This window comes from Dipodomys spectabilis, unplaced genomic scaffold (assembly GCF_019054845.1).
Source record: "Dipodomys spectabilis isolate Male_0828 unplaced genomic scaffold, ASM1905484v1 ptg000422l, whole genome shotgun sequence".
Taxonomy (NCBI): Eukaryota; Metazoa; Chordata; class Mammalia; order Rodentia; family Heteromyidae; genus Dipodomys; species Dipodomys spectabilis.
Window position 1 is genome coordinate 7,642,493 of NW_024871099.1, and position 26,259 is coordinate 7,668,751.

At 53.1% G+C, this 26,259-nt stretch overlaps 2 protein-coding genes across 13 annotated transcripts in view; one reads left to right on the forward strand and one right to left on the reverse strand.

Annotated features, from left to right (window-relative positions):
• Positions 1-5,784: 5,784 nt before the first annotated feature.
• Positions 5,785-11,223, forward strand: Znf574 (zinc finger protein 574). Its single transcript, XM_042668196.1, has 2 exons — positions 5,785-5,897; positions 8,284-11,223. The coding sequence occupies exon 2, from the start codon at positions 8,304-8,306 to the stop codon at positions 10,992-10,994; it is 2,691 nt and encodes an 896-aa protein (XP_042524130.1). The 5' UTR covers positions 5,785-5,897; positions 8,284-8,303; the 3' UTR covers positions 10,995-11,223.
• Positions 11,224-14,990: 3,767 nt separating this feature from the next.
• Pou2f2 (POU class 2 homeobox 2) overlaps positions 14,991-26,259 on the reverse strand; it is a 52,825-nt gene continuing 41,556 nt past the window's right edge. For 7 of the 12 annotated variants that reach the window (XM_042667811.1, XM_042667813.1, XM_042667809.1 and 4 more), the window contains 10 exons: positions 25,177-25,282; positions 24,990-25,081; positions 24,373-24,486; positions 24,105-24,246; positions 23,867-24,015; positions 23,608-23,784; positions 21,892-21,958; positions 20,077-20,281; positions 19,888-19,961; positions 14,991-19,619 (listed from right to left, as the gene is read on the reverse strand). In XM_042667811.1, coding sequence (XP_042523745.1) covers positions 19,291-19,619; positions 19,888-19,961; positions 20,077-20,281; positions 21,892-21,958; positions 23,608-23,784; positions 23,867-24,015; positions 24,105-24,246; positions 24,373-24,486; positions 24,990-25,081; positions 25,177-25,282 — 1,455 coding nt within the window. In that variant the 3' untranslated portion in view covers positions 14,991-19,290. The remainder of the gene's footprint in view (positions 19,620-19,887; positions 19,962-20,076; positions 20,282-21,891; positions 21,959-23,607; positions 23,785-23,866; positions 24,016-24,104; positions 24,247-24,372; positions 24,487-24,989; positions 25,082-25,176; positions 25,283-26,259) is intronic. The other 5 variants (XM_042667817.1, XM_042667816.1, XM_042667815.1 and 2 more) reach the window with 3 other exon arrangements.

The following is a 26,259-nucleotide window of genomic DNA, read 5'->3' on the forward strand; positions in this document are numbered from 1 at the left end:
AAATGGAGGGGAATGAGGGAGGAAAGGAGGAGAAGAAGGTGAAAATGGAAGGGAGGGGGGCACAGGCGAAGCCGGGGGAGGGGGAAGCCGGCCCAGGAAAGGGCCCCCCACCCCCTCCCCTAGCCTGGCCGGCCTGGGGGGGCCACAGGGGGTGCGGACTGGGTGGAGAAAAGGAAGCTGGCCATCGGGAGGAGTGGGGGAGGGGAGGGACTGTTGGGGGGGAGGGGGCTACCCCCTTCCCCCCTCCCCCCCCCCAGAGCCTTGGCCCTGCCTTGGCTGAGGCTAGGGCCTGGAATCCTCAAGCCCTCAACCCCCACAGAAAAACCATGCTGGGGTCTCTATGAGTTCAAGCAATGGAGGGGATGGGGTGCTGGCAGCCCGGGAGAGGGAGAGGCTGAGAGAAGAGGGCAGATGAGGTGGAGAGATGGGGAGGAGGGAGAAGAGGCTGGAGAGGAGCAGGTGGAAGAGGAAGGCGGAGGAGGAGGGTGGGTTGGGGGGGGGGGTGGCCACGCAGGGCCTCAGGGGGAGAGCCTGGCCACAGACTCCTGGTCCCCCGCGAGGAGCAGCAGCCCGGCCGCCGGCGGCTCCCAGTCCCCAGCTGGGCCTGCCTCCCTGCTGCTGGCCGCCACCACCGCTGCTGCCACCTCTCTATCTCCCTCTCTCTCTCTCCCTCTTCCTCTCTTTCTCTCTCAATCCCTCTCTCTCTCTCTCTCTCCCTCTCTCTTTCTCTTTCTCCCTCTCTCCCCTCCTAGGCAGCCGCTGCTGCCTGCCTGCCTGCCTGCCTGCCTGCCCGCCCGCCGCCCGCGCTGGGTCCTGGAGCGCAGGGGGCGGGGGAGAGATGGAAGGAGAGAGGCAGGGAGGAGGGCGGGCAGGAGGGAGGGAGGAAGGGAGGCAGGCAGAAAGCAAAAAAGGAGGGGAGTCAATGTGGAGGGGGAGACCAAATTGGTCGGGGCTGGGGTTGGGGGTGGGCCTGCAAGGAGAATGCTGATGAGAAGGAGCTAGCCGAGTCCTGTACCACACCATGCCACCGCCCTGCCCAGGCGGCACAGGACACAGGAGACCATAGAGATGAGAGGCAGCAGCATGGAGACCTGGGGAAAGAAGGCCATGGGCATGGGGAGAGAAAGCTACAGAGATGAAGATTAAAAAAAAAAAAAATGCAGAGAAACCCAGAGATAGCCATCCGCCAAAGCAGGCAAAGTCCACAAGGACAGGGAGAAAAGGGACAGGTAACCTTTTTAGCTCAGATACTAGGACCAGCTAATGGACAACAGAGCCCCTCCCCCAAGTGGGGACAGGACCTCCAAGATGAGGTTGGCCAAGCTAGTCATGGGGAGCCAGCCACAGAAAAGGCAACTAGGAAGAGAGCTGGAGGAGGTCACAGCCACAAGGGACCCTGTCACAGACAGGAGGCACTCACACAGAGAAGGATGTGTCCCACCCATAGACATAAGAAGCCTGTACTGGCCAAGGAAATAGAAGTACCCCCCCCCCCACACACACACACCCTGCCCCGGCCCATAAAGGAGGAAGAAGAAGGAAAGCAAGTATGGGAAAGCTCCATCATAGATAGAGAAACCCCTTAAGGACCCAAAGAAGGAGGGGGCATTGGGAAAGGAGACAACACAACAGCAAGGAGCTAGAGGACAGAGGGCTGGCTGGGAGATTCCCTTCCTCCCAGGAAATGTGCTCTTAGAGAATGTCTCTTAGAGGGACCCTGTAGGATAAACAGGGCAGGGGGTGTGTGTGGAGATGGAACTGAGAATCGGTCGACATAGATCCTTGGACTGGGGGTGGATAGTGCACGGCTGGATGGTGGTGGTGGGGGGGTGAAATTTGGGGGGAAGGAACATGACAGTTGGTGCTGAAGGCTGAGCCTGTGATTCACCACCACCCCCATGCTCGTGATGGGGAGGAGACACTGAGACACTCACGTGCAGTCCTCAGCACACGTGACTACATGCCTCTCACATACAAGGAGCACCAGGAAGTGCTCAGCACACCTACAGGCCTGGCAAAGGGGAGCCCTCCCGCTGGCCAATGGGGCACTTCTGATACCCATGTGATTTAAACATCTGACCCTAGAGGACCACCAACTTTGATTATGCTACCTCACCTTACCTGGGCAACACCCATAATCTCCTTAACTCCCACCCTCAGCCCCAGCCCAAGCTCATTCCAGCCTGTAGACCTTAGAATAGGCCACTTAACTTCCCTAAATCCAGTCCAGTGCTACCACCACCTCCAGATTGGTTCATCTGGCCTCAGTTTACCTTCTGTAGATAGAGACCTAATTAATCCAATTTAAGTTATAAAGTCTAAGCAGAAAGATGCTAGCAGAAAGCCCAAAGAGAAACTGGATCCTTAGATTTATTGATTGGGTTAGTTAGTTACAGTCCTGGGGCTTGAACTCAGGGCCTGGGTGCTTCCCTGAGTGTTTGTGCTCAAGTGTTTTACCATAGAAATGGAGTTAGACTTCTGGCTTTTTGGTGGCTAATTGGAGATGAGGGTCTCATTGACTTTCCTTCCCAAACTGCCTTTGAATCTCGATTCTCAGTTCTCAACCTCTTAAATAGCTAGGATTAGAGGTGTGAGCCACTAGTTCCCAGATTGGATCCTCAGGGTTTTTTTTGTTTGTTTTGTTGGCTGTGGGGCTTGAACTCTGGGTGTAGGCACTGTCCCTGAGCCCTTCAGCTCAAGGCGAGCACTCTACCACTTGAGCCACAGCACCACTTGGTTTTCTGGTGGTGAATTGGAGATAGAGTCTCATGGACTTTTCTTGCTTGGGCAGATCTCAGACACCCCGCCCCCCCCCCCCCCCCACCCCACCCCCAGTAGCTAGGATTACAGGTGTGAGCCACCGGTGCCTGGCTCCTCAGATTTTCATTAAACCTTCTGTTTTTCTTATTAAGTAGTTGTACAAAGTGACCCTCAGATTTTTATTTTTTTGGTCAGTCATGGGGCTTGAACTCAGGACCTGGACACTGTCCCTGAGCTTTTTGCTCAAGGCTAATACACTACTACTTTGAGCCACAGCTCCACTTCTGATTTTCTGGTGGTTAATTGAAGATAGATAAGAGTACCACTTGTGGCTTTTTTGAGTAATTTATTGGAAATAAGAGTCTCACAGACTTTCCAGCTTAGGATGGCTTCGAACCATGATCCTCAAATTTCAGCTTCCTGAGTAGGATTACAGGCATGAGCCACTGGCTGCCCCACAACCTGAGACACTTTTTTTTTTTTTTTTTTGGTGGGGCTTGAACTCTGGGCCTGGGCACTGTCCCTCAGCTCTTCAGCTCAAGGCTAGCACTCTTCCACTTGAGCCACTGAGCCACTTCTGGTTTTCTTAGTGTTTTATTGGAGATAAAGAGTCTCACGGCCTTTCCTGCTCTTTTCAGCCTCCTGAGTAGCTAGAATTACAGGTGTGAGCCACAGGAGCCTGGATAATCTGAGACTCTTATCTCCAATTAACCACCAAAAACTGGAAGTGGGGAGGTGGCTTAAGTGGTAGAGAGCAAGCCATGAGCCAAAGTTAGCTAAGAGACCAGTGTCCAGGTACCAAGTTCAAGCCACAGTATCTGTACAAGTGAGCACGTGCACATGTACACACACACACACACACACACACACACACACACACAGCAGAAGTGAGGGACCAACTCCTTGGCTAGAATCCTGCCTGCTTCTTCCTAAAAATGGGGACTTGGAGAAGTTACTTAATTTCTCTGATTCTGTTTCTTTGTGAACTTAGAGTAAGTTTTCCCCTGTGGGGTATTGGACTCAACTAAATTATGCATGTGAAACACTGAGCTCAATACATAGTAGCCCTAGCACACTCAGGAGATATTAACTATCATTATTAGGTTCTTTGAGATACTAATATAAACAACTCCCATTGTTAGTGCCTCCATTTCACAGATAAGGAAAGGGAACAAGGAACTTAGATGCCATGCCTAAAGTCACACTTAGGGAAGTGGTGCAGTAGCTCAAGTGGTAGAGCACTAGCTCAGTACTCAGGCCCTGAATTCAAGCCTCAAGACTGGCAAAACAGTAACAAATTTAAAAAACTAGGGCTGGGAAGGTGGCTCAGTGGTAGAGCGCTTGCCTTGCATGCATGAGGCCCTGGGTTCGATTCCTCAGCACCACATAAGCAGAAAAAGCCAGTAGTGGCACTGTGGCTCAAGTGGTAGAGCACTAGCCTTGAGCTGAAGCTGAAGAGCTGAGGGACAGTGCCCAGGCCCAGAGTTCAGGCCCCACAACCGGGCCAAAAAAAAAAAAAAAACTATTCAAGGCCCAGTGCCCGTGACTCACACCTGTAACACTAGCTACTCAGGAGCTTGAGATCTGAGGATTGTGGTTCAAAGCCAGCCCTGGAAGGAAAGTCCTCGAGACTCCAATAAAACCACCAGAAAACCAGAAGTGGGGGCTGGGAAGGTGGCTCAGTGGTAGAGTGCTTGCCTTGCATGCATGAGGCCCTGGGTTTGATTCCTCAGCATCACATAAAGCAAAAAGAAAAAAGCCGGAAGTGGCGCTGTGGCTCAAGTGGCAGAGCGCTAGCCTTGAGCTGAAGAGCTGAGGGACAGCGCCCAGGCCCAGAGTTCAGGCCCACGACCGGATCCCCCCCACCCCCCCCCCAAAAAAAAGAAAACCAGAAGTGGTGCTGTGGTTCAAGAGGTAGGCTATCCTTGAGCTGAAAAGCTGAGGGACAGAGCCCAGGCCCCAAGACAAAAAAAAAAAAGTCACATTTAGGAAATTTCAAGGCCAGGACTTGAGTGCAGGCAGCCAAGGTTTCATCACATGACCTCACTTCAGATAGTTTTAATGGAAAGTTAGAACCCAGCAAAAAAGATAGCAACTGCAGTCAAACCTAGACTGATGTCTGATCTAGTAGTTCTTTTTGTTCTGGTCCTGGGGCTTGAACTCAGGGCCTGGGCGCTGTCCCCGATCCTCAGATATAAGATTATAAGCTTGAGGCACCGGGCACCCGGTTCACTCCCTTTACTTAATAAAAATCAATCTGAGCAGGGCACCAGTGGCTCAGGCCTGTCATCCTAGCTACTCAGGAGGCTGAGATCTGAGGATCACGGTTCAAAGCCAGCCTGGGCAGGAAAGTCCATGAGACTCTTATCTCCAATGAACCATCAGAACATAGGAAGTGGTGCGGTGGCTCAAAGTGGTAGAGCTTCGAGTGAAAAAGCTCAGGGACAGCGCCCAGGCCGAGTTCAAGCCCCACGACCGACAAAAAAGAAAAAAGAAAAGAAAATCCATCTGGAACCCAGGTTTTGCCTCCACTCGACTCCCTCGATGTGGCTGCTACTGTCTCCCCTCAACTGCCCCGCATGCGGAATGCTGATCCACTCTCCCCCTCTGGCCCTCGGGGTTCCCAGGACCTCAGTTATCCCTCTCCAAACCAGACCCCGCCCCCCCAGGGCTGAGCGCCACCGCGGCCGACTTCTCCCCGCGATTCCCATTCGGCGCCCCCAAGATGGCGCCCGTCAATCCGTCCCCTGACGTCATCGCGCCCCGTCCTCCGCTCAGCGCTGCCCTCTCGAGACGTCAGAGGCGGGGTCCAAGAGGAGGGCGGAGGAGGCGTGTATTCTCCAAGGGAGAGTTTAAGGAGGCGGACGAATCCTGACCCTCTACACTATTGGCCCAGACTTCCGAATCCTGAGTGTTGATTGGTCAAACGGCAGGGCGGTCAGGCGGGCTAGGATTGGTCGCGCTCTGCTGTCTCGGAGGAAGGTGGGAGGGGCGTTGTTGAAAGGCCCGAGCGAGGCTGTGGAGCAGGCGAGAGGAGACGGCGGGAGCTAGAGAGGACGAAGGGCTAGAGTGGCCTTGCTAGGGGAGCAGCGGCGGCCCGGACCTGGGCCCCCAGGCGTGCGAGTCGACGGAGGCAAGTGAGTGCTAAGAGGGTGTCCGGAGGGCGGGCCCGGCCCCCACCCCACCTCACGCCCGCAGTGGGCGCGCGTCACCCGGCCTGCTTTACTGAAGGGCCCGAGGGGGCGCGCGCCAGGCGGTGCGGTAGCAACGGCCACCGAGCGCGCAGGCGGCGGGGCGGGGCCCGGGCGGGGCGGGGCGGTGGGCGGGGCTCTGGCTGCAGAACCGGGATTTGATCGGGGTGGGAAGAGGGTGGTTTTAGATCTGCCCCCCGGCCCTCCCTGGAGGGCTGCCTGGGCTAAGGGCGCTTGGGTGGTTGAACGATCCAGGACGGAAGGTGGACGGTTAGAGAGTTCTGGGGTGAACGAGCCCGGGGGCGGCGGGGGGGGGGGGCGGTTAGATTAGAGAAAAGTAATTAAGTTAAACCGAGTGGGGGGTAAAGTCTTATTTTTGCCTGCAAGAATTAGGGCAGGAAGAAAGGTCTTAGTGTGAAAAGGTAGTTAGAAGATTTCGAGATAAGAGAGAGATCCAGGCTTAGGGAAAAAAAGGCGTAATACCTATTTCTTTGGGGGGGGGGGGGAACGGGTACCTTTGGAAAGTATTGCAGGCAGGTGTCTGTACCGAGAGTTACATTCATGTGTAAAAGGTGCATTGTAGATATCCCTAGAATGAGCCGGAAGGGAAATGTATTTGTTTTGTTTTCTAAAGTACTGATAACTAGGCCAACATGAAGATTTGGGTATCCCTGGGGTATTGTAGGGTGTTGAGAAGGATGACATATGCTGCATAGAGGGGGTGGTCTGGGTACTCTTGGGATGAAGATGCGATGCCTCATTGGTAAGAAGTTGGGGACCTGGTGAGAAGGGTCTCGATGTGAAATAGAGGGCTCTCAACTCTGGGAATGGGACTTACTGTAAACAAGAAAAAGTTAAACTGGGCATCAGTGACTGTAATCCTTTCGCGCAGAGAAGCTGAGATCAAGAATTCAGCTGGAGGCTAGCTGGGGCAGAAAAGTGAGAGTGATCCCTCTGAAGCAGTTGCCAGGCTGGGTCATGTGCAGCCTGTCACCTTTGCTATGATGGGAATCCTAACATAAGCAGATCAGATAGCCGATCTCAAAAATACATGGCTCAGAAAAAGGTTGGAGGCATAGCTCAGCTGTAGATTGCCTGCCTAGCAAGCATGAGGCACTGAGTTCCAGCAGTAGTACTGCCAAATAGGAAAAAAAAAAAGTCTAGGTGTGGAGGTGCAGACTTGTAATCCCAGCATTTGGGAGAGTGGGGCAGAAGGATAGTTTGTGAAGAGAGAGCCTAGTATTCCTGGAATAGGTTAAGGATGGGGTGGGCCTTTATGCAAAGAAGGAAGGGTTTAGGTAGGTAGGAAGAGGACATGTAGTTATCCTGGAATGAGTAGCTATATACCTAAAGGAGTTCAAGTCAATGTGCCTGTGTGCCTAGAAGGAATTAGAATTGTGCCTTTATCTTGGTACAGAAAAGTGATTAATGTGTGTCCCCATACCCTGAGGGCATATGGTAGGATGGTGAGTGCAGTCTGGGTTCAAGAAAGAATTAGGCTTTTGTGAAGGTGGGTCTGGGTGTTTTGGATACAGAATTACTGTCTGGGAGAGGGATTTGATTTGTTAAGGAGGGTCTAGGTATTGGGAGGTGGTTAAATCTGGTTGTTGGATTAGGCTGATTGAGAAAATCTAAGTCTGGATATGGGGCCCGGTGATAGAGCCCCTATAGAAAGTGCAAGCCCTCAGGACTACTTCCCCCTAAAAATCTTAAAAAGTGCAAGCCTATACCTTGTGAGGCTGAGGCAGGAGCACTTTGACTTCTAGACCTGGGTTAGTTACATAGCAAGATCTTGTCCAGAAAAGAAAAGAAAAAAAAAGACTTGATTAGGAGAACGGTTTGATTTAAGGAATGTGGGTACCAGAGGGAGAGTGGGTAGTTAGCAAGGGCTGAGTGCAAAGGAGAGGGGTCCCGCCATGTAAGTGGCAGGGTACTGGGCTGGGAAGGCCTTGTGAGGCTTCCGCTGGGTATCTTGGCAAGGGGGTGCAGTCGTTAGAAAGAGGTGTAAGTGAAAAGGAAGAGGTCCAGTGTTTTGGGTAGAACCTTGGGGGCCTGCTGTGATGCTTGGCGGATAAGGGGATTGGACCAGGATCTGGTGGGTGGAGCTTGATGCAAGTGTAGAGGTTTGGCTTGGGGGAAAAAAAGCCCCTAGGAAAAAATCCCTGGGAAGATGTTTTTGTGTTCCATGTTCTTATTGTACATGGAGGGAAGAAACAGTTGTTAGAAAGGGGGTTGGAATGGAGAAATGGAAGGGAGAAGTTGAAAGGGGAAACAGATCAAAACTTTTGGAAGTTGGTAAGGACTCACTTGTCCATGCTGTCCCTTCTCATAGCCCAGTACCTTGCTGTTGCCATGACTGAGGAGTCTGAGGAGACAGTCCTGTACATTGAACACCGCTATGTCTGCTCTGAGTGCAACCAGCTGTATGGATCCCTGGAGGAGGTGCTCGTGCACCAGAACTCCCACGTGCCCCAGCAGCACTTTGAGCTGGTGGGCGTGGCCGACCCTGGAGTCACAGTGGCTACAGAGACAGCGTCAGGCACTGGCCTCTATCAGACTCTAGTACAGGAGAGCCAGTACCAGTGCCTTGAGTGTGGGCAACTGCTGATGTCACCCAGCCAGCTTCTGGAACACCAGGAGCTACACTTGAAGATGATGGCCCCCCAGGAGGCAGTGTCAGCCGAGCCACCCCCCAAAGCGCCCGCCTTAAGCTCCAGCACCATCCACTATGAGTGTGTAGATTGTAAGGCTCTCTTTGCCAGCCAGGAGCTCTGGCTGAACCACCGGCAGACACACCTCCGGGCCACCCCCACCAAGGCTCCTGCCCCTGTTGTCTTGGGGTCCCCAGTTGTCCTAGGTCCCCCTGTGGGCCAGGCCCGTGTGGCCGTGGAACACTCATACCGAAAGGCAGAAGAAGGTGTGGAAGGCGTCCCTGTCCCCGCTGCAGCCACCACTACCACTGAGGTAGTAACGGAGGTGGAGCTGCTCCTCTATAAGTGCTCCGAGTGCTCCCAGCTCTTCCAGCTGCCCGCCGACTTCCTGGAGCACCAGGCTACCCACTTTCCTGCTCCTGCCCCGGAGGCTGAAGAGCCTGCCTTGCAGCCTGAGACCCTGACCCCTTCGCCTGCAGAGGTACCGGTGTCTCAGCCTGACGCCCTGCCAGCCTCTGATCATAGTTATGAGCTGCGCAATGGGGACACCATCGGGCGTGATCGGCGGGCGCGGAAGCCGCGGAGGAGCAGCAGCGCAGAGCCGGGGGGCACAGCCACCCAGGAACTCTTTTGCTCAGCCTGTGACCAGATCTTTCTCTCACCCCATCAGCTGCAGCAGCACCTGCGGAGTCACCGTGAGGGCGTTTTTAAGTGTCCCCTCTGCAGCCGGGTCTTCCCCAGCCCTTCCAGTCTAGATCAGCACCTCGGCGACCACAGCAGCGAGTCCCACTTCCTGTGTGTGGACTGTGGCCTGGCCTTTGGCACGGAGGCCCTCCTCCTAGCCCACCGGCGAGCCCACACCCCAAACCCTCTGCATTCCTGCCCCTGTGGGAAGACCTTTGTCAATCTCACCAAGTTCCTTTATCACCGGCGTACCCACGGGGCAGGGGGCGTCCCTCTGCCCACAACGCCGGTCCCACCCGAGGAACCTGTCATCAGTTTTCCTGAACCAGCCCCCACAGAGACCCGAGAGCCAGAGGCCTCAGAGCCCCCCGTGTCTGAGGAGAGCACAGCAGAGCCTGCTGCCCCCAGCACCTACCGCTGCCTCCTGTGCAGCCGCGAGTTTGGCAAGGCATTGCAGCTGACCCGGCACCAGCGCTTTGTGCACCGCTTGGAGCGGCGCCATAAGTGCAGCATTTGTGGCAAGATGTTTAAGAAGAAGTCTCACGTGCGGAACCATCTGCGCACGCACACGGGGGAGCGGCCCTTCCCCTGCCCCGACTGCGCCAAGCCCTTCAACTCCCCCGCCAATCTGGCCCGCCACCGACTCACACACACCGGGGAGCGGCCCTACCGGTGCGGGGACTGTGGCAAGGCCTTCACGCAGAGCTCCACGCTGAGGCAGCACCGCCTGGTCCACGCCCAGCACTTCCCCTACCGCTGCCAGGAGTGTGGGGTGCGTTTTCACCGCCCTTACCGCCTGCTCATGCACCGCTACCACCACACGGGCGAGTACCCCTACAAGTGTCGCGAGTGTCCCCGCTCCTTCTTGCTGCGCCGGCTGCTGGAGGTACACCAGCTCGTGGCCCACGCGGGGCGTCAGCCCCACCGGTGCCCGTCCTGTGGAGCTGCCTTCCCGTCCTCGCTGCGCCTGCGGGAGCACCGCTGTGCAGCTGCCGCTGCCCAGGCCCCCCGGCGCTACGAGTGCGGGACCTGTGGCAAGAAAGTGGGCTCAGCTGCTCGACTGCAGGCCCACGAGGCAGCCCATGCCGCCGCTGGGCCCGGAGAGGTCCTGGCTAAGGAGCCCCCAGCTCCCAGGGCCCCAAGAGCCACCCGCACACCAGTTCCTTCTCCCGCATCCCTGGGAGGTGCAGCCTCCACAGCCCCCGCAGCCCCTGCCCGACGCCGGGGCCTGGAGTGCAGCGAGTGCAAGAAGCTCTTCAGCACCGAGACGTCGCTGCAGGTGCACCGACGCATCCACACAGGCGAGCGGCCCTACCCATGTCCCGACTGCGGCAAGGCCTTCCGGCAGAGCACACACCTGAAAGACCACCGGCGCCTGCACACCGGGGAGCGGCCCTTTGCCTGTGAAGTATGTGGCAAGGCCTTCGCCATCTCCATGCGCCTGGCAGAACATCGTCGCATTCACACGGGTGAACGGCCCTACTCCTGTCCCGACTGTGGCAAGAGCTACCGCTCCTTCTCTAACCTTTGGAAGCATCGCAAGACTCACCAGCAGCAGCATCAGGCAGCTGTGCGCCAGCAGCTGGCGGAGGCGGAGGCTGCTGTTGGCCTGGCTGTGATGGAGACTGCAGTGGAGGCCCTGCCCCTGGTGGAGGCCATTGAGATCTACCCTCTGGCTGAGGCTGAGGGGGTCCAGATCAGTGGCTGAGTGCCCTACTCCCATGTCGCCACATGGCATTGCCGAAGGCCTCTCTAGCTTCCCCTTGTTTGTATATACTGTACCCTCTCCCCTCCTACCACCATGTAAGTGCTGTAATTGGATCTATTCTCTTAGGTGGGTGTTCTGGGGGGTCCTTGCTTTGCATAAAGGTGTCCCCCACACACCTATTTGTTGGCCGCAAAGTGAAGCAGTCAATAAAGACTGAGTTGGACATTTTTATGTGTTTTGGTCAGGCTCAGCTATAGGGTGGATTTGGGAGTCGGGGCCCACACTTCTTAGACTTGGCCTGGCCGCATTCTTAGCACCTTGAAGCAAAGGCAGCCTGCCCGCAAGGCTGGCTCAGAAAGGAGACTCCTGGTGCTAGGTATGGGCAACCCGCTCTCTGGCCACTAGAGGTCCTCACAGCCTTCTGGAAAAGCTTAAAGATGTTTGTGCTGAGGTGGGGCTCAAACTCAGGGCCTGTGTGCTGTTCCTGGGTTCTTTTGCTCAAGGCTAGCATTCTGCCACTTTGAGCCACAACCCTGCTTCTTATTTTCTGGTGATTAATTGGAGATTAGAATTTCTTTCTTTTTTTGGGGGTGGTCCAGTTATGGGGCCTGAACTCTGGGCCTGGGCGCTGTCCCTCAGCTCTTCAGCTCAAGGCTAGTGCTCTACCACTTGAGCCACAGCACCACTTCCGGCTTTTTTCTTTTTGCTTATGTGGTGCTGAGGAATCTAACCCAGGGGCTCAGGCATGCAAGGCAAGTGCTCTACCCCTGAGCCACCTTCCCAGCCCCAGAGATTAGAATTTCATGGACTTTCCTGTCAGGCTGAGATGCCCAAATTTCAGCCTCTTGAGTAGCTAGGATTATAGGCATGATCTACCAGCACCTAGCACACTGAGAATTGTACTAGCCTTGTCCCTCCACTTATGGCTGGATGAGGACCATAGCTATACCCCCAGGGTTTTCTAACTGGATCCCAGAGTGTAGACTCACATTGAGCATGGTCTCTAGGCTTGTAGAGGAGAATGACTTCTGGGTTAGACCCAGCTGTGGAGTTAGAGGAAAGTCTGAACCGTGTGGGACTAGGGTAGGAAGCATCATAGGGGAAGTGCCTGAAGTCCCCCTAGAGTTGAACTTTGGCTCCACTACTAGATTTTTCTTGTCAGGGAGGAGTGCTGGGTGTTTGACCAGTATTTGATTGTGTCATATGCCCTGCATTATTTTGAATAACATTTATAGTGATCCCGTGAAGAGAACATTTTGCAGGGAAGGCCTCTGAAGTCAAACATTAAGGGCACTTGCCCAAGGTCAGTTCAACTCAGCTTGAATTTGTCTGGTTTCGTTTGTTTTAATCACCCTTTTCTCACCGCTCTGCTTCCTTTTACATAGTCAGAGAAGGGCATTAGAGACAGGAGATGGGCAGTGTGGGTGGGAATGCTCTTGCTGTGCTAGCCTTGAGACACCCTCACTCATTACGCCAGATCCTTCTGTTGGAAAGAGCTCTTGGCTGTTTGTGCAGTACTTGGTATTGAGCTTGGGGCTTCATGCTTGCTTGGCAAGTGTTATACTACTTAAGCCATATTCTCAGTCCTTACAAAGAGGTTTAAGAGAAGATGCCTGTATTGAAAAGCTTGTGGAAAAGGAGGCCCAAGACCTACCCTTACTGAGCTTATTTTCCTGTGGGCATTGAGGCCCTGGGAACCTGTTTGAAAATTACCAATCTGTTGCTTGCACGAGAAGAGGGCTGAAAGAGGAAAGACCAAGAACATATAGGCAGTAAGTAGAACTAGGCCTAGAAGTCAGGACTAAACATTTTACAAAGAAAAACCCACTCACCTATTTGATGTCCTAACAGTTCCTAATGAAGAGCAGTTTTCATAAGTAGTTTTTTGTTAAGCATGTTGATCATGGGGACTGTCTTCAATAACTGGGTACCCTGCAGGATGTACTTGTGCCACTGTTCCAGAATGTCGCATCTCCCTAGAGCCTTGGAGAAAATTCATTCCTGAATAACCCCTCTCAAACTGTAAAGTCCTGAAAGTCCTGTCAAATAAGTACTTAGAATGATTAGAAGATTCATCCTTACAATAAACAGTCAGGTTGAGGGGCTGGGAAGGTGGCTCAGTGATAGAGTGCTTGCCTTGCATGCAAGAGGTTCAATTCCTCAGCACCACATAAGCAGAAAAAGCTGGAAGTGGTGCTGTGGCTCAAGTGGTAGAGCACTAGCCTTGAGCTGAAGAGCTGAGGGACAGTGCCCAGGCCCAGAGTTCAGGCCCCACAACCAACAACAACAACAAGATCAGGTTCAATTAAGAAAAAGGACTGAGCCGGACACTGGTGGTTCACACCTATAATCCTAGTTACTCAGGAGAATGAGATCTGAGGATTGCGGTTCAAAGCCAGCCCGGGCAAGAAAGTCCGTGAGACTCTTATCTCCAATAAACCACTAGAAAACCAGAGGTGGCACTGTGGCTCAAGCAGTAGAGAGCTCACCTTGAGCTGAAGAGTGTAGGGACAGCACCCAAACCCAGAGTTCAAGCCCCAGGACCGACCAAAAAGATACTGGAATGGAGTGGGGAAAATAAAAACCTAAGGGCACTTTGGATAGCCATAGGATAAAAGTGCTTACAATAAAAAAATAGCTGTAGGGGCTGGGAAGGTGGCTCAGTGGTAGAGCACCTGCCTTGCATGCTCAAGGCCCTGGGTTCGATTCCTCAGGACCACATAAGAAAAAAGCTGGAAGTGGCGCTGTGGCTCAAGTGGTAGCGTGCTAGCCTTAAGCTGAAGAGCTGAGGGACAGCACCCAGGCTCAGAGTTCAGGCCCCACGACCGGATCCTCCCCCCCAAAAAAATAGCTGTGATAATGGAGTGATCTTTTCTGAGGCCTGTAGTAGACTTCTGAGAATACTCCCTATGTGCAAATGTGTTGAGTTCAAAGGGCTTGAACTCATGGCCAGGTACTCTGTCCCTCGAGGCTGGCAATCTTCCACTTGAGCTATACTTCTGGCTAGAGCAGGTAGGTATTTGGAGATAAGAGTCTCACAGACTTTGCCCAGACTGGCTTAGAACCATGATCCTCAGATCTCCGCCTCCTGAGAAACTAGGATTATAGGTGTAAGCCATCAGTGCCTACTAGATTTAGTTGGCTGATGAAAAGAAAAAAAGTTCTGTAACATTCAGTGTTTGAACAAAAATAAGTCTCCTCCCCAGTTTACATGTTTATTTCTACTTCATACCCTTCTCAGTTAGCAGACCAAAAGAAGACAGACATCATTTCTCTGTACAATTTTTAAAATTTTTATTTTTTGATGTTTGTTCGGATGAATGACACACTCAAGTTACAAAAATGGGGCCTTAAAAGAAGCACATTGTACAATGAACAAGCAGATTGGAGTTAAGAACACTGAAACGCTAACCCGCTACCACGAGAAGAGACAGGGAAGGGGGGAACGGGAGGGGAGGAGAGGGGCTATCAACACAGGGGTGAGACAACTGAAAGTGGGGGTTACTTGATGGGAATGGAGGAAAGGCAGGTTGCTCCAGGGCCTACTCTTTGGATGCCGCTTCTTGGTCTCCCTTGCCCACTACATGCCACCTTCACCAGGTCTCTTTCCACTCCACCTTCCATCCTAATCATTCAAGTAAATAGGTGAGAGAGCCCCTCTCCCACTAAAAGAGCTGAACCAATCAGATCTTTACAAGGTGGGGTGGTTACCTTGCCCCAGTGCAGCCCTGGATTTAAGAAGTAATGGTGGCAGTAGTGGGCTAAGAGGCCCCAAGGAGCTGGAATTGCTGATGAAAGATGGCCTGTCTATCCAGTCACCCTGCAGTTATATAAATAAATAAATACCGAGCCCCCCAGGGCTTGTGGGACAGGTTTGGGGAAGGGCAGCCGGGCTAGAGGAAAGGGGAGAGGAAGGGGAAGGAGGCAGAGGGAGGGTTCACAGACATAGTAAATAAGTTGTCTCCATCTCAGCAATACTTCTCAAAAAAAAATTTCTTTTTGCTCCTCTTTTTTGGTTTGTTTAGCAAGGAGCTAACATCTCAAGGACAAATACTTAAAAATATACATTATTTTTTCTTTTTTCTCCTTTTTTTTTTTTTTTCCACCTTTGTCATCGTCGTCTTGCTTTGGAGACTGCTGAGGTCAAAGTTTAAGCTGCACGAAGGAACTGCAGCTTGGAGTTTGTGTAATTTTTTTTAATATTTTTATTTTTTTTTTCACTTTTTTTCCCAACGTATAAAAAGGTAGCGGAGTTGTCTGTGGGTTTTTAATGGTTAAATCTTTGGTTTGTTTCTTTTTTCTCTTGGAGGCCTTTATCTCCCCCACTTGCCTTTCCCACTCAGACAGGTGGGGCCCGCGTGTCTCAATCTTGTTGTCTATCTCACTCTCTCAGTCCCCCTACCCTGGCCTAGAGGAAGAGAGAGGCACCCTAGGAGTGGACTGGATGAGAAAAATGGGTCAGGTCAAGAGGTCACCCCAACCTGGCCAGTTCCTTGAGGATCTTCCCAGGATGCTTTGGCTTGGAGACGCTCTTGACCTTCCCAGAGGAGGAGATGTGTGGGAAATTCATACCTTCTCCTTCTGGATCTTGGCCCTGACTTCCACAGGGCCTTGGGATCCCCATCCCTACCCAGATCCCTCCTCCTCCTCAGCCCTCCACCCTGTCCCCCAGAAGGGAACAGAGAGAAGTGGTTTAGTTACTGGCATTTTTTTTTTAAATTTTAATTTTTTTGGCACAATTAAAAGGCCCACCAGTATGGTAGGCGCACCACTAGGGTAGGAGGTCAGGGAGAAGGTAAAAGGAGTTTTTGTCCCAGTCCACTCACCTCTTCTCTCTAAGCCCAGGCCCCTGAGCCTCCACCTGACGACATCTATGCTAGCCCAAGCCTGGCCTGGGGTCTCCCTCCCCATGCCCACGCAAAGCTCCCCAGCCCTCCCAACGCTCTCTCTCTCACACACAGACACACGGACATAGGCTCTGTACAGACCACAAAATAAAAACAATGAGATAGTTTTGTTTCCCGGAGTTGACACGGGGAGGGCTGGAGTGGAAGGGGCAGGTGGGGGTGGGGGAGAGGATTTCCCACCACTTTCCCAGCCCTGGCTCCCTTCAGCCCCCCCAGCCCCTTGCCCTGGCTGGCCCCCAGCCAACGATATTTGGTTTCCTTTTTTTTTTTAACATTAAAGTTCAATGAGGTATTTGGTGCCTTATCTCGAGTCCTCGGGGGAGAGGGGCCCAGGGGGGAGACCTGGGGCTCACCTGCCCCTCCCTCCCTCCCACCCTCTTCCCAATATTTGGTTTCACAGCTGTAGTTAAAGCTTGGGATTTGGTTATTTCTTTTTCCCCCTCCCAGGAATTTTTTTTTCCTTTTCCCAGTTGTGGGGGTTGGATGGGGGGATCCCCATCACCCCCAACTGATCCACCCCATCCCTGTCCTTGCTTCCTCCTCTCTGCCCCACCCTCCCACATGGGTGGAGAGAGGATCCAGGCGATGGGACTGGATGGGAAGAAGCAGGATGAAGTGGGTGGTGGTGAGTCCTGGATATTCTTTCCTTTTTTTTTTTTTTTCTTTTTCCTTTTTTTTTTTTTTTTTTTTTGTTTTTTTGTTTTTTGTTTTTTTGTTTTTTTTTTTTTCTTTTTTGGTCTAGATCATAGTTTTTGTTTGAGTCATCTCCACCATGCCTTCCATGCTGCCTGTCTTCTCAGAGGGGGTTTTTGGTCGTAATTGCTCTCATTTTGCTTTGCTCAAATGTCTTTCCTATCTGGTCAGGAGCCCTTGGGCCCCCTCTCCGCCCTCGAGCTGGGCCCGGGGGGCCCTCTTGCCAGCCTCTCTTCAGGAAAGTGAAATGGACAAATCTCAGAGGTTGGGCAAGGGCCGCAGGAGTTGGTGAGGAGAGATGTTTCCATTCCAGAGAGGCGGGCCCAAGGTGGGAGGGGCCGTTCTTCCATTGCCCAATCAAGGCACCCCAGGCCCCTGCAGCAGCCCTGGAGTCTCTGCTGCCTCTGTGGCCCAGCCCAACAGTTTGGTTTCCCTGGGTGGGAGAAGGGAGACCAGAAGAAAAGCTGAGGCCTAGGGCTCCAACTGCCTCTCTCCAGAGTGTCCAGTGTGGAAGCTACTGGCATCAGCCATCACCGGCTCTCCCCTCCCTCTGGCACCTGCCCAGCCAGGGGCAGGGCCACTCTGATTTCCATGGCTCGTGTCCTTCACAGCAACACTTTGGTTTGAGGAGAGACACAGAAAGATCGAGATTGGGAGAAGTAAGAGAAGAGGGATAGAAAAATGAGAAGAGGAAAGGTGAAGAGAGGAAATGGAAAGGGTGGGGGGGAGAGACAGAGGAGGAAGAGAATAGAAATCAAGGGGGGAATCAAACCACCCTAAAATTGTTAGTTTTCTTTTGTCCATTCTTTTTTGCTTCCTAACTTTTGTTCCTGTCTTTTTTTTTTTTTTCTATTAAAGCTTTTTCAATTGGTTGGGGGGGGCGGGAAGTTTGGGGTTCTTCACCCTTGTCCCTGACACCCTCTCTCAACCCCACCCACCCGCTTCCATCCACCCTGGCTGAGGGACAGGTCCTGCCCCAGCCGCCTCCCTCCGGCTTTCCCGAAGACGACGTCCATGAGGTATTTGTGAAGAGAAAGAAGCATCCATCCTTCCAGTAGCCTTGGGGACCAAGAGACTGGACCACTGTGCAGGGCTTGGCTCCACCTTGCGGCTCCTTCTTATTCTTCAAGGGTTCTTGTCTTCTTTCCCTTTTAATATATATAGCTCTATATATATCTATAAATTCTTTTTTTTTTTCTAGTTTTAACTTATTGTTTGGTTTTCTGGGTTTTTTTTGTGGTTTTTTTGTTTTTGTTTTTTGGTTCAAAACTTTGTTGGTCTCCACAATTGCAGGAGGCAAGGTGGCTCCCAGCAGCACATCTCTCCTTTGTCCATCACTGAGATGTGTTCAGGGCTGGGCAAACACGGGGTCCAGCCAAGCCTCGTGGAGGTCTCATGGGAATGGTGGCCACCACAGCGCCCTCTTGGATGGGGACCACAGGTCATGGCACTGTCCCCGCCACATGGACCCTGATAGGGATGCCATCTGAATGAACTCACCACTGGGTGCGTGCGTGTGTGCATGGGAGGGGGAGGCATCTGCCAGTGTCAGAGGGGCACAGGGTGGGCTGAGGCGAGTTATATTTTTGGTTTCTGGTTAATGTCAAAGAACGTGAAGGATCCCACGGATAGGCACTGGAATATGAAATTTTTTTTTTCAGGGAAACAGACAGGATGGAAAGAAAGACAACTTGAACGCCCACCTCATCCCTCATCCCCCTTTTGTCTGAAAGCTGTACCTTCCCCTTGGCCGGGGAAGAGGGAGATCCAGAGCGGAAGAGAGTGACAGGGCTGGGGGGGGGGGGGGGGGAGACTTGTGAGAACTGGAACTTGGCAAAATGGCCTAGCTCACCCGTCAAAGGGAAGAAAGAGGAAGGTATAGGGGGCAGAAAGTCACCCCTGGGGTTTCCCCCTGAACTCTCCCCCAGCTAGGAGGGAGGAAGGAGGTTAAAGCAAGACCCCCTGCCCAGGTGTGGAGAGCTAGGGGCCAGAGGGAAGGGGGGAGGTATGGTAGGGACACATTCTGTTGAGCACAACGCTAAAAATTCTGTACATCCTTTGGATGAAGCTACTGAATATTTGGTGTAAGGTTGTTCAGGCCCTTTTTTTTCTTTCACCTTTTGGAAAAGGACATTTGGCAGATGGTTCTGGGCCCTGGGCCTTCTGCCCCAAGCTGTGCCCTGTCTCCGCTGGCTCAGGGTTGGGGCAGCCAGTAGGCTGGCACATTCTTTTTTTTCCTTCTCTGTTCCCCCATCTTGGGGGGAGGCAGGTGAGGAGTGGGCCCCACAGCCAGGGCTCTGCGGCGGTGTGAGGTCCGGCCTGCCGGAGGCTGCTCCGCTCCTGGCTGAGGTTCTTATTTGGTGTCGTAGCCGTGAGAGTGAGCATTATGAACTCTGGCTCACAACTGATTTTTGGTTTGTTTGATTTTTGTGAGGGATTTTTTTTGTGTGTTTTTTGTTTTTTTGTGTTTCATCTCTGGTTCCTTTGGGGCAGCTGGTTTCTGTTGTGATTATTTTTGGTTTTCTTTTTTGTTGGTTTCTTTCCTTTTTTTTTTTGGTTGGATTTTTGGTCTTTCCTCCCTTGTCACTCTTGCTCCGAGGACCCGCTACACCCCTACCACTGACCTCCTTGCCCTCTTCCAGGCAGGGAACAGAAGTGGGGGGTCAGAGGTGTGGGAGGGGAGGCATGGTGGGCCCTCACTCGGGCTTGGACCCTGCCTCGGGCCCCCCTGGACCTCCAGGGGTCTGTGCTGCTGCCTCACTGCAAGTGGAGGAGGAGGACGAGGATGAAGAAGAGGAGGAGAGGCCAGGAGACTTGCTGGAGATGGAGGCTGCCACAGCTGCAGCTGCTGCTGAGACCAGGCCCACACCCGGGGGGGCGCTGAGCAGGGGCAGCCCCGCATGGTTCAAGAAGAGTGGCGAGGTCACCAGACCGGGGCTCCCTGGGGCTGTGCTGGCCGCCCCCAGCACCAGGTTCCCGCTGCCATCAAGGCTGGTAAGGGGCAGGGTTCCACCAGAGGCCAGGGCTGGTGGGGAGAGAAAGAGGCCGGGCTGGGGACACGCCAAGCCAGGGGAGAGCTTTGCCTCCCAACGTCCTGGCCGAGTGCCTCCCGTCTGTCCCACTGACCCCCATCAGCACCCCTCACACCTTCCCCAAAGGCACAATGGGGATGAAGAGGCGAGCGATGCAGTGAGCGGGGGGCAAGATGGCATGGCTGGAGCAGCAATGGGGGGCTCGAGGCCCTGGGAGGGGCAGGACTGGTGGCGGTGAGAGTGACATGAAGCAGCACGCACCTTGGATAGTGGCCAAAGGGTTGTTGCTCATGAGGGCTGGACCCAGCCCGGAGCTCAACCCCACCATTGTGCTTCTGCAAGAGCAAAGCAGAGGCATTAGCGGGGGATTGAGGGGCTGGCACGGAACTTGGGGAACCCCCCTCCCACCCTAAAGCAGCAGCAACCTCCCACTTGCAACTGTACACTTACCCCGTGCTGGGGCTCAGGCCTGACAAGCCAATTGCTGAGTGGCCGCCTTGAGGGCTGGGGTTTGTGCTGTTGGTGGTGGTGGCTGGGGGTGGGGGAGTGACAGAGGGGATGGAATTGAGGGGGGGCGCGGCCCCACCCCCGCCCCCACCCCCTCCAGCTGTCCGGCTGGGGTGGAGTGTCCCCACGGCTGAGGATAAGGTAGTAACTGCCAGAGACACAGAGAGAAAGAGAGACAGAGGTGAGGTCATCAGCATGCCCTTGAGCTGGGGTCAATGGCTGCTTATCCCCTAACCCATGCTGGGGCTCCTCAAATCAGAATTGATCGGGACCTTCCCACCCCATCCCAGAGCCCAGTACCACGGTCAGCACTCTGCCATATAGACAGCAGTCAACATAATTACAGTGAGAGCAGCTGCCACCTACTGAGCCCATGCCCCGGGCCAGAGAGTTGTTTCTGTGCCTACCACACCCTAAACCACTTTTGACTTGTACAAGAATCGGACATCCAGGAGGCAAAGACTACGATCCCTTAGGAGCCAGAGAAGGGGCATGGGCATACAGGCTATGGGGGAGGGACTGAGGTCCTGCCTTGGCTGGCACAGAGATTCGTGGCTATCCCTGATGTATCCTTGGGTTAGTGCCTTAACCTCTCTAGTCTTCAGCCACCTCATCCAGGAAATGGGAATAATTATAGGACCTAACTCATAAAAAATGGGTGTAAGAATTAAGTCAGGACTGCTAGGCTCTCTCTATTACTTTACAAACCTTAACTTGAGAGGGACAATATAATGTTTATTTTATATCCAGCAAGCAAGTAGTACTGGAGTTTGAACTCAGGGTCTTGCACTTTCTATATAGATGTTCTACCACTTAAGTGATGTCCACATCCCTTTTTTTGCTTTATGTTTATAAGGTTTCTTAATTTTTCCTGGCCAGCCTCAATCCACAATCCTTCTACTTTTGCCTCCTAAGCAGCAGAGATTATAGACATGAGCTACTGCACCTGTCCTTTTTTTTTTTTTAACAGTGCTAGGGATGGAACCCAGAGTCTCATTCATGCTAGACAAGCATTCTGCCATCAAGCTATACTCCCAGCCACTATACTCTTGAATGCATATACTTGCACATGCATCTTCTGTATGTATTACACATTCACAATAATTTAGAAAAACTGATACTTGGAGAGGCAAAGAACCTTCTCAAGTTCACCGAGGGTCTTTTGCAGAGACCAAGGATAAAAACCTGTGTATTATTTTTCAACAATCCCTTTTCTCCTCCCTCCCTCCCTCCCTCCCTTCCCCCCCTCCTCTCACTTTCTCTCTCCCCCTCTCCTCTCTCTCTCTCTCTCTCTCTCTCTCTCTCTCTCTCTCTTGCCAGTCCTAGGACTTGAGCTCTGGGCCTGAGCACTGTTCCTGATCTGCTTTTGCTTAAGGCTAGCACTCTACCACTTGAGCCACAGCTCCCCTTCCAGCTTTTGGTTGTTCATTGGAGATAAGAATCTCATGGACTTTCCCACCCTGGCTGGTTTGGAACCGTGATCCTCAAATCTCAGCCTCCTGAGTAGCTAGGATTACAGGTGTGAGCCACTGGCATCCGGCTCAGCAACCCTTTCCTTTCCTTACAAACTATAGAGCAGATCAGAACCTGGCTGCTCTGACAGAAGAGTGAAGCCTGCCCCCGTCCTTCCCATGCCCCACCCGACCCCAATCATCAGCCCTGAGGTCCGTGGCCCACCAGAGGCGCAGGTGGGGAACCTTAGGCTGCAGCCGTGCATGTGCTCTCCCATCCCCCTCACTGTCTGCTGCCCACTCTGACCTGTTGTGCTCAGACTGCTGGAAGCTTGGGACAATGGTAAGGTCCCTGCACCCCCTTGAGGTGTGACCTGGGGAGAAAGGAAAGGAGGTTAGGCACTGTCTCTCAGCGATCCCCATGACACTCCTGTGTACCCCACTTCTGCCATCCTGCCCTTGGCATGGGACTGGGAAAGAGGAGGCTTTGGGTACACTGTTACTTACCTGTCCTTCCCTGTGCTCTAGATCCTCTTTGTCCTCACATTTGCCCTGAGGACCCTGCCCCACAAGCACAACTCATCCAGCTCGCCTTTGACCCTATCCAGGTTGACTAAAGTCCTGCCCACCCTGTGTTCTTCAGAGATAAGCTACTGCCCTCTGCATGCACCTAGAACAAACACGCCTGCCCTTTTAAGAGAAGCTGCTGATCCAGGCGAGCTGTGTGTGCGCATGAGTGTGTATATGCAATGGAAGGATGAGGATAAATTCCCACAAATGTGTTTGTGAGAGTGTTGGGGTCCTCCACCGGGCTCCTTTGTGCCTCCAGTCTCACCTTTCCATCAACCCCAGAGCTTGTCTGAACTTGACCCGGTCCTTCCTCAGCTCAAAACTTGCTTTTCGCTCCTCACTGCCCATGGTTTAAATTCATGAAACTTGGAGTATCAGCTCCTTCCCCTCCCCAACCTACACCCCATTTGTATGTGTTGTGGTTCGAGCCATACTAAATTGAACTGGAGTTTGTCCAAGCAGGCCGGGCACATACCTAGGCCCTTGTATACACTGTATCTTTTGCCTTGGGGACCCTTGTTCACAGCGCTGCTTAAAGCTGCTTAACACTTGCTCTCCTGTTCTTTATGACTCAGGTGGTCCTTCCTCCTCTACTCCCCTGGGAGTAGAAGACTCCTTTCTGGGTGCCACAGCCCTTTCCACCAATGGATATAGACAAGGTAGAATTAAAACTGTTCAGTTGTGTCTGCTGTGGGTGGCTGAAGATATCTCATGGGTCTTTTTTTTTTTTTTTGCCAGTTCTGGGGCTTGAACTCAGGGCCCAGGTGCTGTCCCTGAGCTTCTTTTTCTCAAGGCTAGTGCCCTATCACTTGAGCAACAGCTGCACTTCTGAGTTTTTCTGTTTATGTGGAACTGAGGAATCAAACCCGGAGCTTTGTGCATGCTAAGCAAGCACTCTACCACCAAGCCACATTCTTAGCCCTCATGGGCTTTTAGATGACCCTACAAGGTATATAAGTGCCTCCCCAATCTTTGTGTGGGCATGAACCTGCGCATATCCAGACTGTATGAATTTATCTCCGTAGGACTGTGACCCTCCCTGTGACAACTCTGTTGGCCTCGGTGACTCTGCATCTACAGGTGCTTATAGCCATCATATAAACCCATAATTCAAGTTGAGTGTAGTGAGGCACATCTATAGTCCCGGTATTTGGGAGGCTGAGGTATGAGGATTAAGTGTTCAAGGCCAGATTGGGTTACATAGTAAGTTCAAGGCCAACTTGAGCTACACAGGGAAATTCTGTCTCAAACAAATACAAGACAACCTCCCCCTCTCCCCAATTCCCTCTGGAAACAGTGTGTCCTTATGTGGTTGTGCTCCACATCCCAGTCCATCCCAAATGCCTCCTCTGCTGGCCTCTGTTCCAGACTCCGGACAGCCAAGTAGGTTTGTTTGCCTGTTGGGCCTGTGCTCCCTGCTCCTCTAGCCCCTCCCTTCCACTGTGCCCGGTACCAGATGGGGGCTGTAGCTGGTGGGCTTTCCCGGGCTGGGCAGCATGGGGGCCGCGCTGCAGGGGTTGATGCGTTTCTCCTTCTGGCGCCGGTTGCAGAACCAGACGCGGATCACTTCCTTCTCCATGTGCAGCTGCTCTGCAATCAGCAGGATCTCCTCTGAGGTAGGCTTCTGGTTCTACGGGTAGAGGGCTCGTTAGCGGGGCGTCCCTTATGACTCTCCACTGGGACACCTGGGGAGGGTGGGGGTGGGGACTCACCGCTAGAAAACTCTTCTCTAAGGCGAAGCGGACATTTGTCTCGATGCTGGTCCTCTTCTTGCGTCTCCGGCCGGGCAGCCCATCGAAACCCATGCTAGGGCTGCTCAGCTGGTTGGGGCTGGGAAGGCTGGAGTCTACAGACATAGTCTCTGTGCCCAGGAAGAGACGTGGGGTGTGAGAGGCTCTCCCCCAAGTCGCCCCCATTCCAGCCCCATCCCCAGCCTCAGTCCAGGCCCACCTGCATCATTGAGCCACTTCTCTAGGAGGGGCTTGAGTTTGCACATGTTCTTGAAGCTCAGGTTGAGGGCTTCAAAGCGGGAAATTGTTGTCTGGCTGAAATCGTTGCCATAGAGCTTGCCCATGGCCAGGCCCACATCACCCTGGTAGGGGATGGGAAAGGAGAATCAGGGAGGGGTCTTCCACCAGCAGGTCATGCCCGCACAGTCATCCACACCCCTTGCCCAAGTGGCCAAGCCCCTCATACCAACCACCTCCCCACTGCATACCTGCGTGAAGCCCAGCTTGATGCGGCGTTGCTTGAAGGTGCGGGCAAACTGCTCCAGCTCCTCCAGATCACTGGGCTCCTCCGGGTGGGATGGTGGCTCCAAGCATTTAGGGGGCTGTGGGTCGGGCAGCATGTGGTGGGTCAGTATGATGGGACAGGCAGGTGGGTGGGATGCCAGATAGAGGGCAGCTGGGAAGGTGTTCAACCAGGGCTGCTGTCTCTGATCCCTCCCTTTCCTTCCAGCCTCTTCCTTCAGACTCCCTGTTCCTTCACACTCACTGTCAGTCCTGTTTAGGTTTGACTGCTACCCTATGTCGGTCCCTCATTGCCTAGAACTCGCTATACTTTATCTTTTCTGCCACAAACAGTTTCATCCTCTTCTCCTCCAGAAAACCCTCTGCCACAGAGTTTCTGGGAAGCTCAGAGAGTGAGTATGGCTTATCTGAGCTCCCACAGCAAATCCCTGGTAGTGTAGGGTTGGGCCTACTGCCCTTAGCTTCCTGTGTCTGTGGGTGGGCCGGCAAGAGAGGAGATCTACCCTCCCCCTACACACCTCCCCCTTCACTCTCAGCTGACCCTGCTGCCCACTGGCCTGGCACACTCGGTGAGCAGTCTTACCTGTGTGGGAAGCCCAGCCCGAGGCTGGGAGGTCAGAAGAGCTCCCTGGGTTTGCTGAGGTAGCTGGAATAGATTTGGCGTCGGTAGCAGGCCTGGAGAACCAAGAAAGAATACACAGGCTGAGCCGGAAGTGGGAGGGGAGCCCAGATCCAAGGGGGCACAGGGAGGCTGTGAAGGGTGGTCTTACCTGGCTGACTCTGCTGGGCCTGTGGCAGCAGGAACTGAGCAGGTGGCTGGAGGTGGTGGCCTGGCACAAGCACCAGCTGCTGAAGCTGGAGGAGCTGCTGTATGTCCTGACAGGAGTGGATGGACAGAAAGAGAGCCTGAGTTACCTGCCCTGCATCAGCTGAGCCCATAGGGCTGAACTCAGAGACCTGGCACTTGGACACTGGGCAGTAAGCCAGGCTCCATGGGGTTCCAAACATCACCCAGTAGCTTCTCACTCTCAACCATGGGACTCAGAAAGTCCCACCTGGATGACCCCAGGGGGGATTTGCTCTGTTTGCCTTTTCCTTCCTGATGAAATATTTGTCTTGTCGTATGTTCACACAGAACAAATAGACTTGTTTTAAAATGTAAACCAGACCCAATGTTTCCTTTTCTTTCCCTTAAAACACCACAAAGGCAAATGATAGGACATCTAGAATTAGCTTTAAATGACTCCAGCAAATAGTGGGTATGTAAACTGGTACGACCACTTTGGGAAATTCTCTGGTAGTGTTGTGGTTTGAAAAAAGAAGGGATGTTGGAATTCTAGCCTCAGGACTTCAGCATGTGAATTCATTTGGAAAGTAGGTCTTTGTTGCTGATCAAGTTAAAATGGGTCAGCAGGGTGGGCTCTAATCCATGATGGCTGATGGTCTGATCAAAAGGGCAGATTTTGACAAAGAGATGACTAGACAGGAGAGGGGGAATAATGGGAAGAGACACAGGGGAAAGATGACCATCAGTAAGTCAAGAAAAGATGGGGGCAAGGCTCTCATGATATACAGTGCATGCATGAGGCCTTGGGTTCAATCCCTAATACAACACCACACACACACACACACACACACACACACACACACACACACACACACACACGCACACACGCACACACGCACAAACTGTTAACTCATGTTTCTCCCTAGCATGACTCTCAGTGAAAACAACTCATTCTCCTCAGAAGTCTGAAAGACAAGTGTCCAAGTGTCTGTGATTTTCATTCTGAATCAACAGGAAAAGAAACAACAGAGGATGGGGAAAATGCATCCCAGGCTGCAGAGGGTCT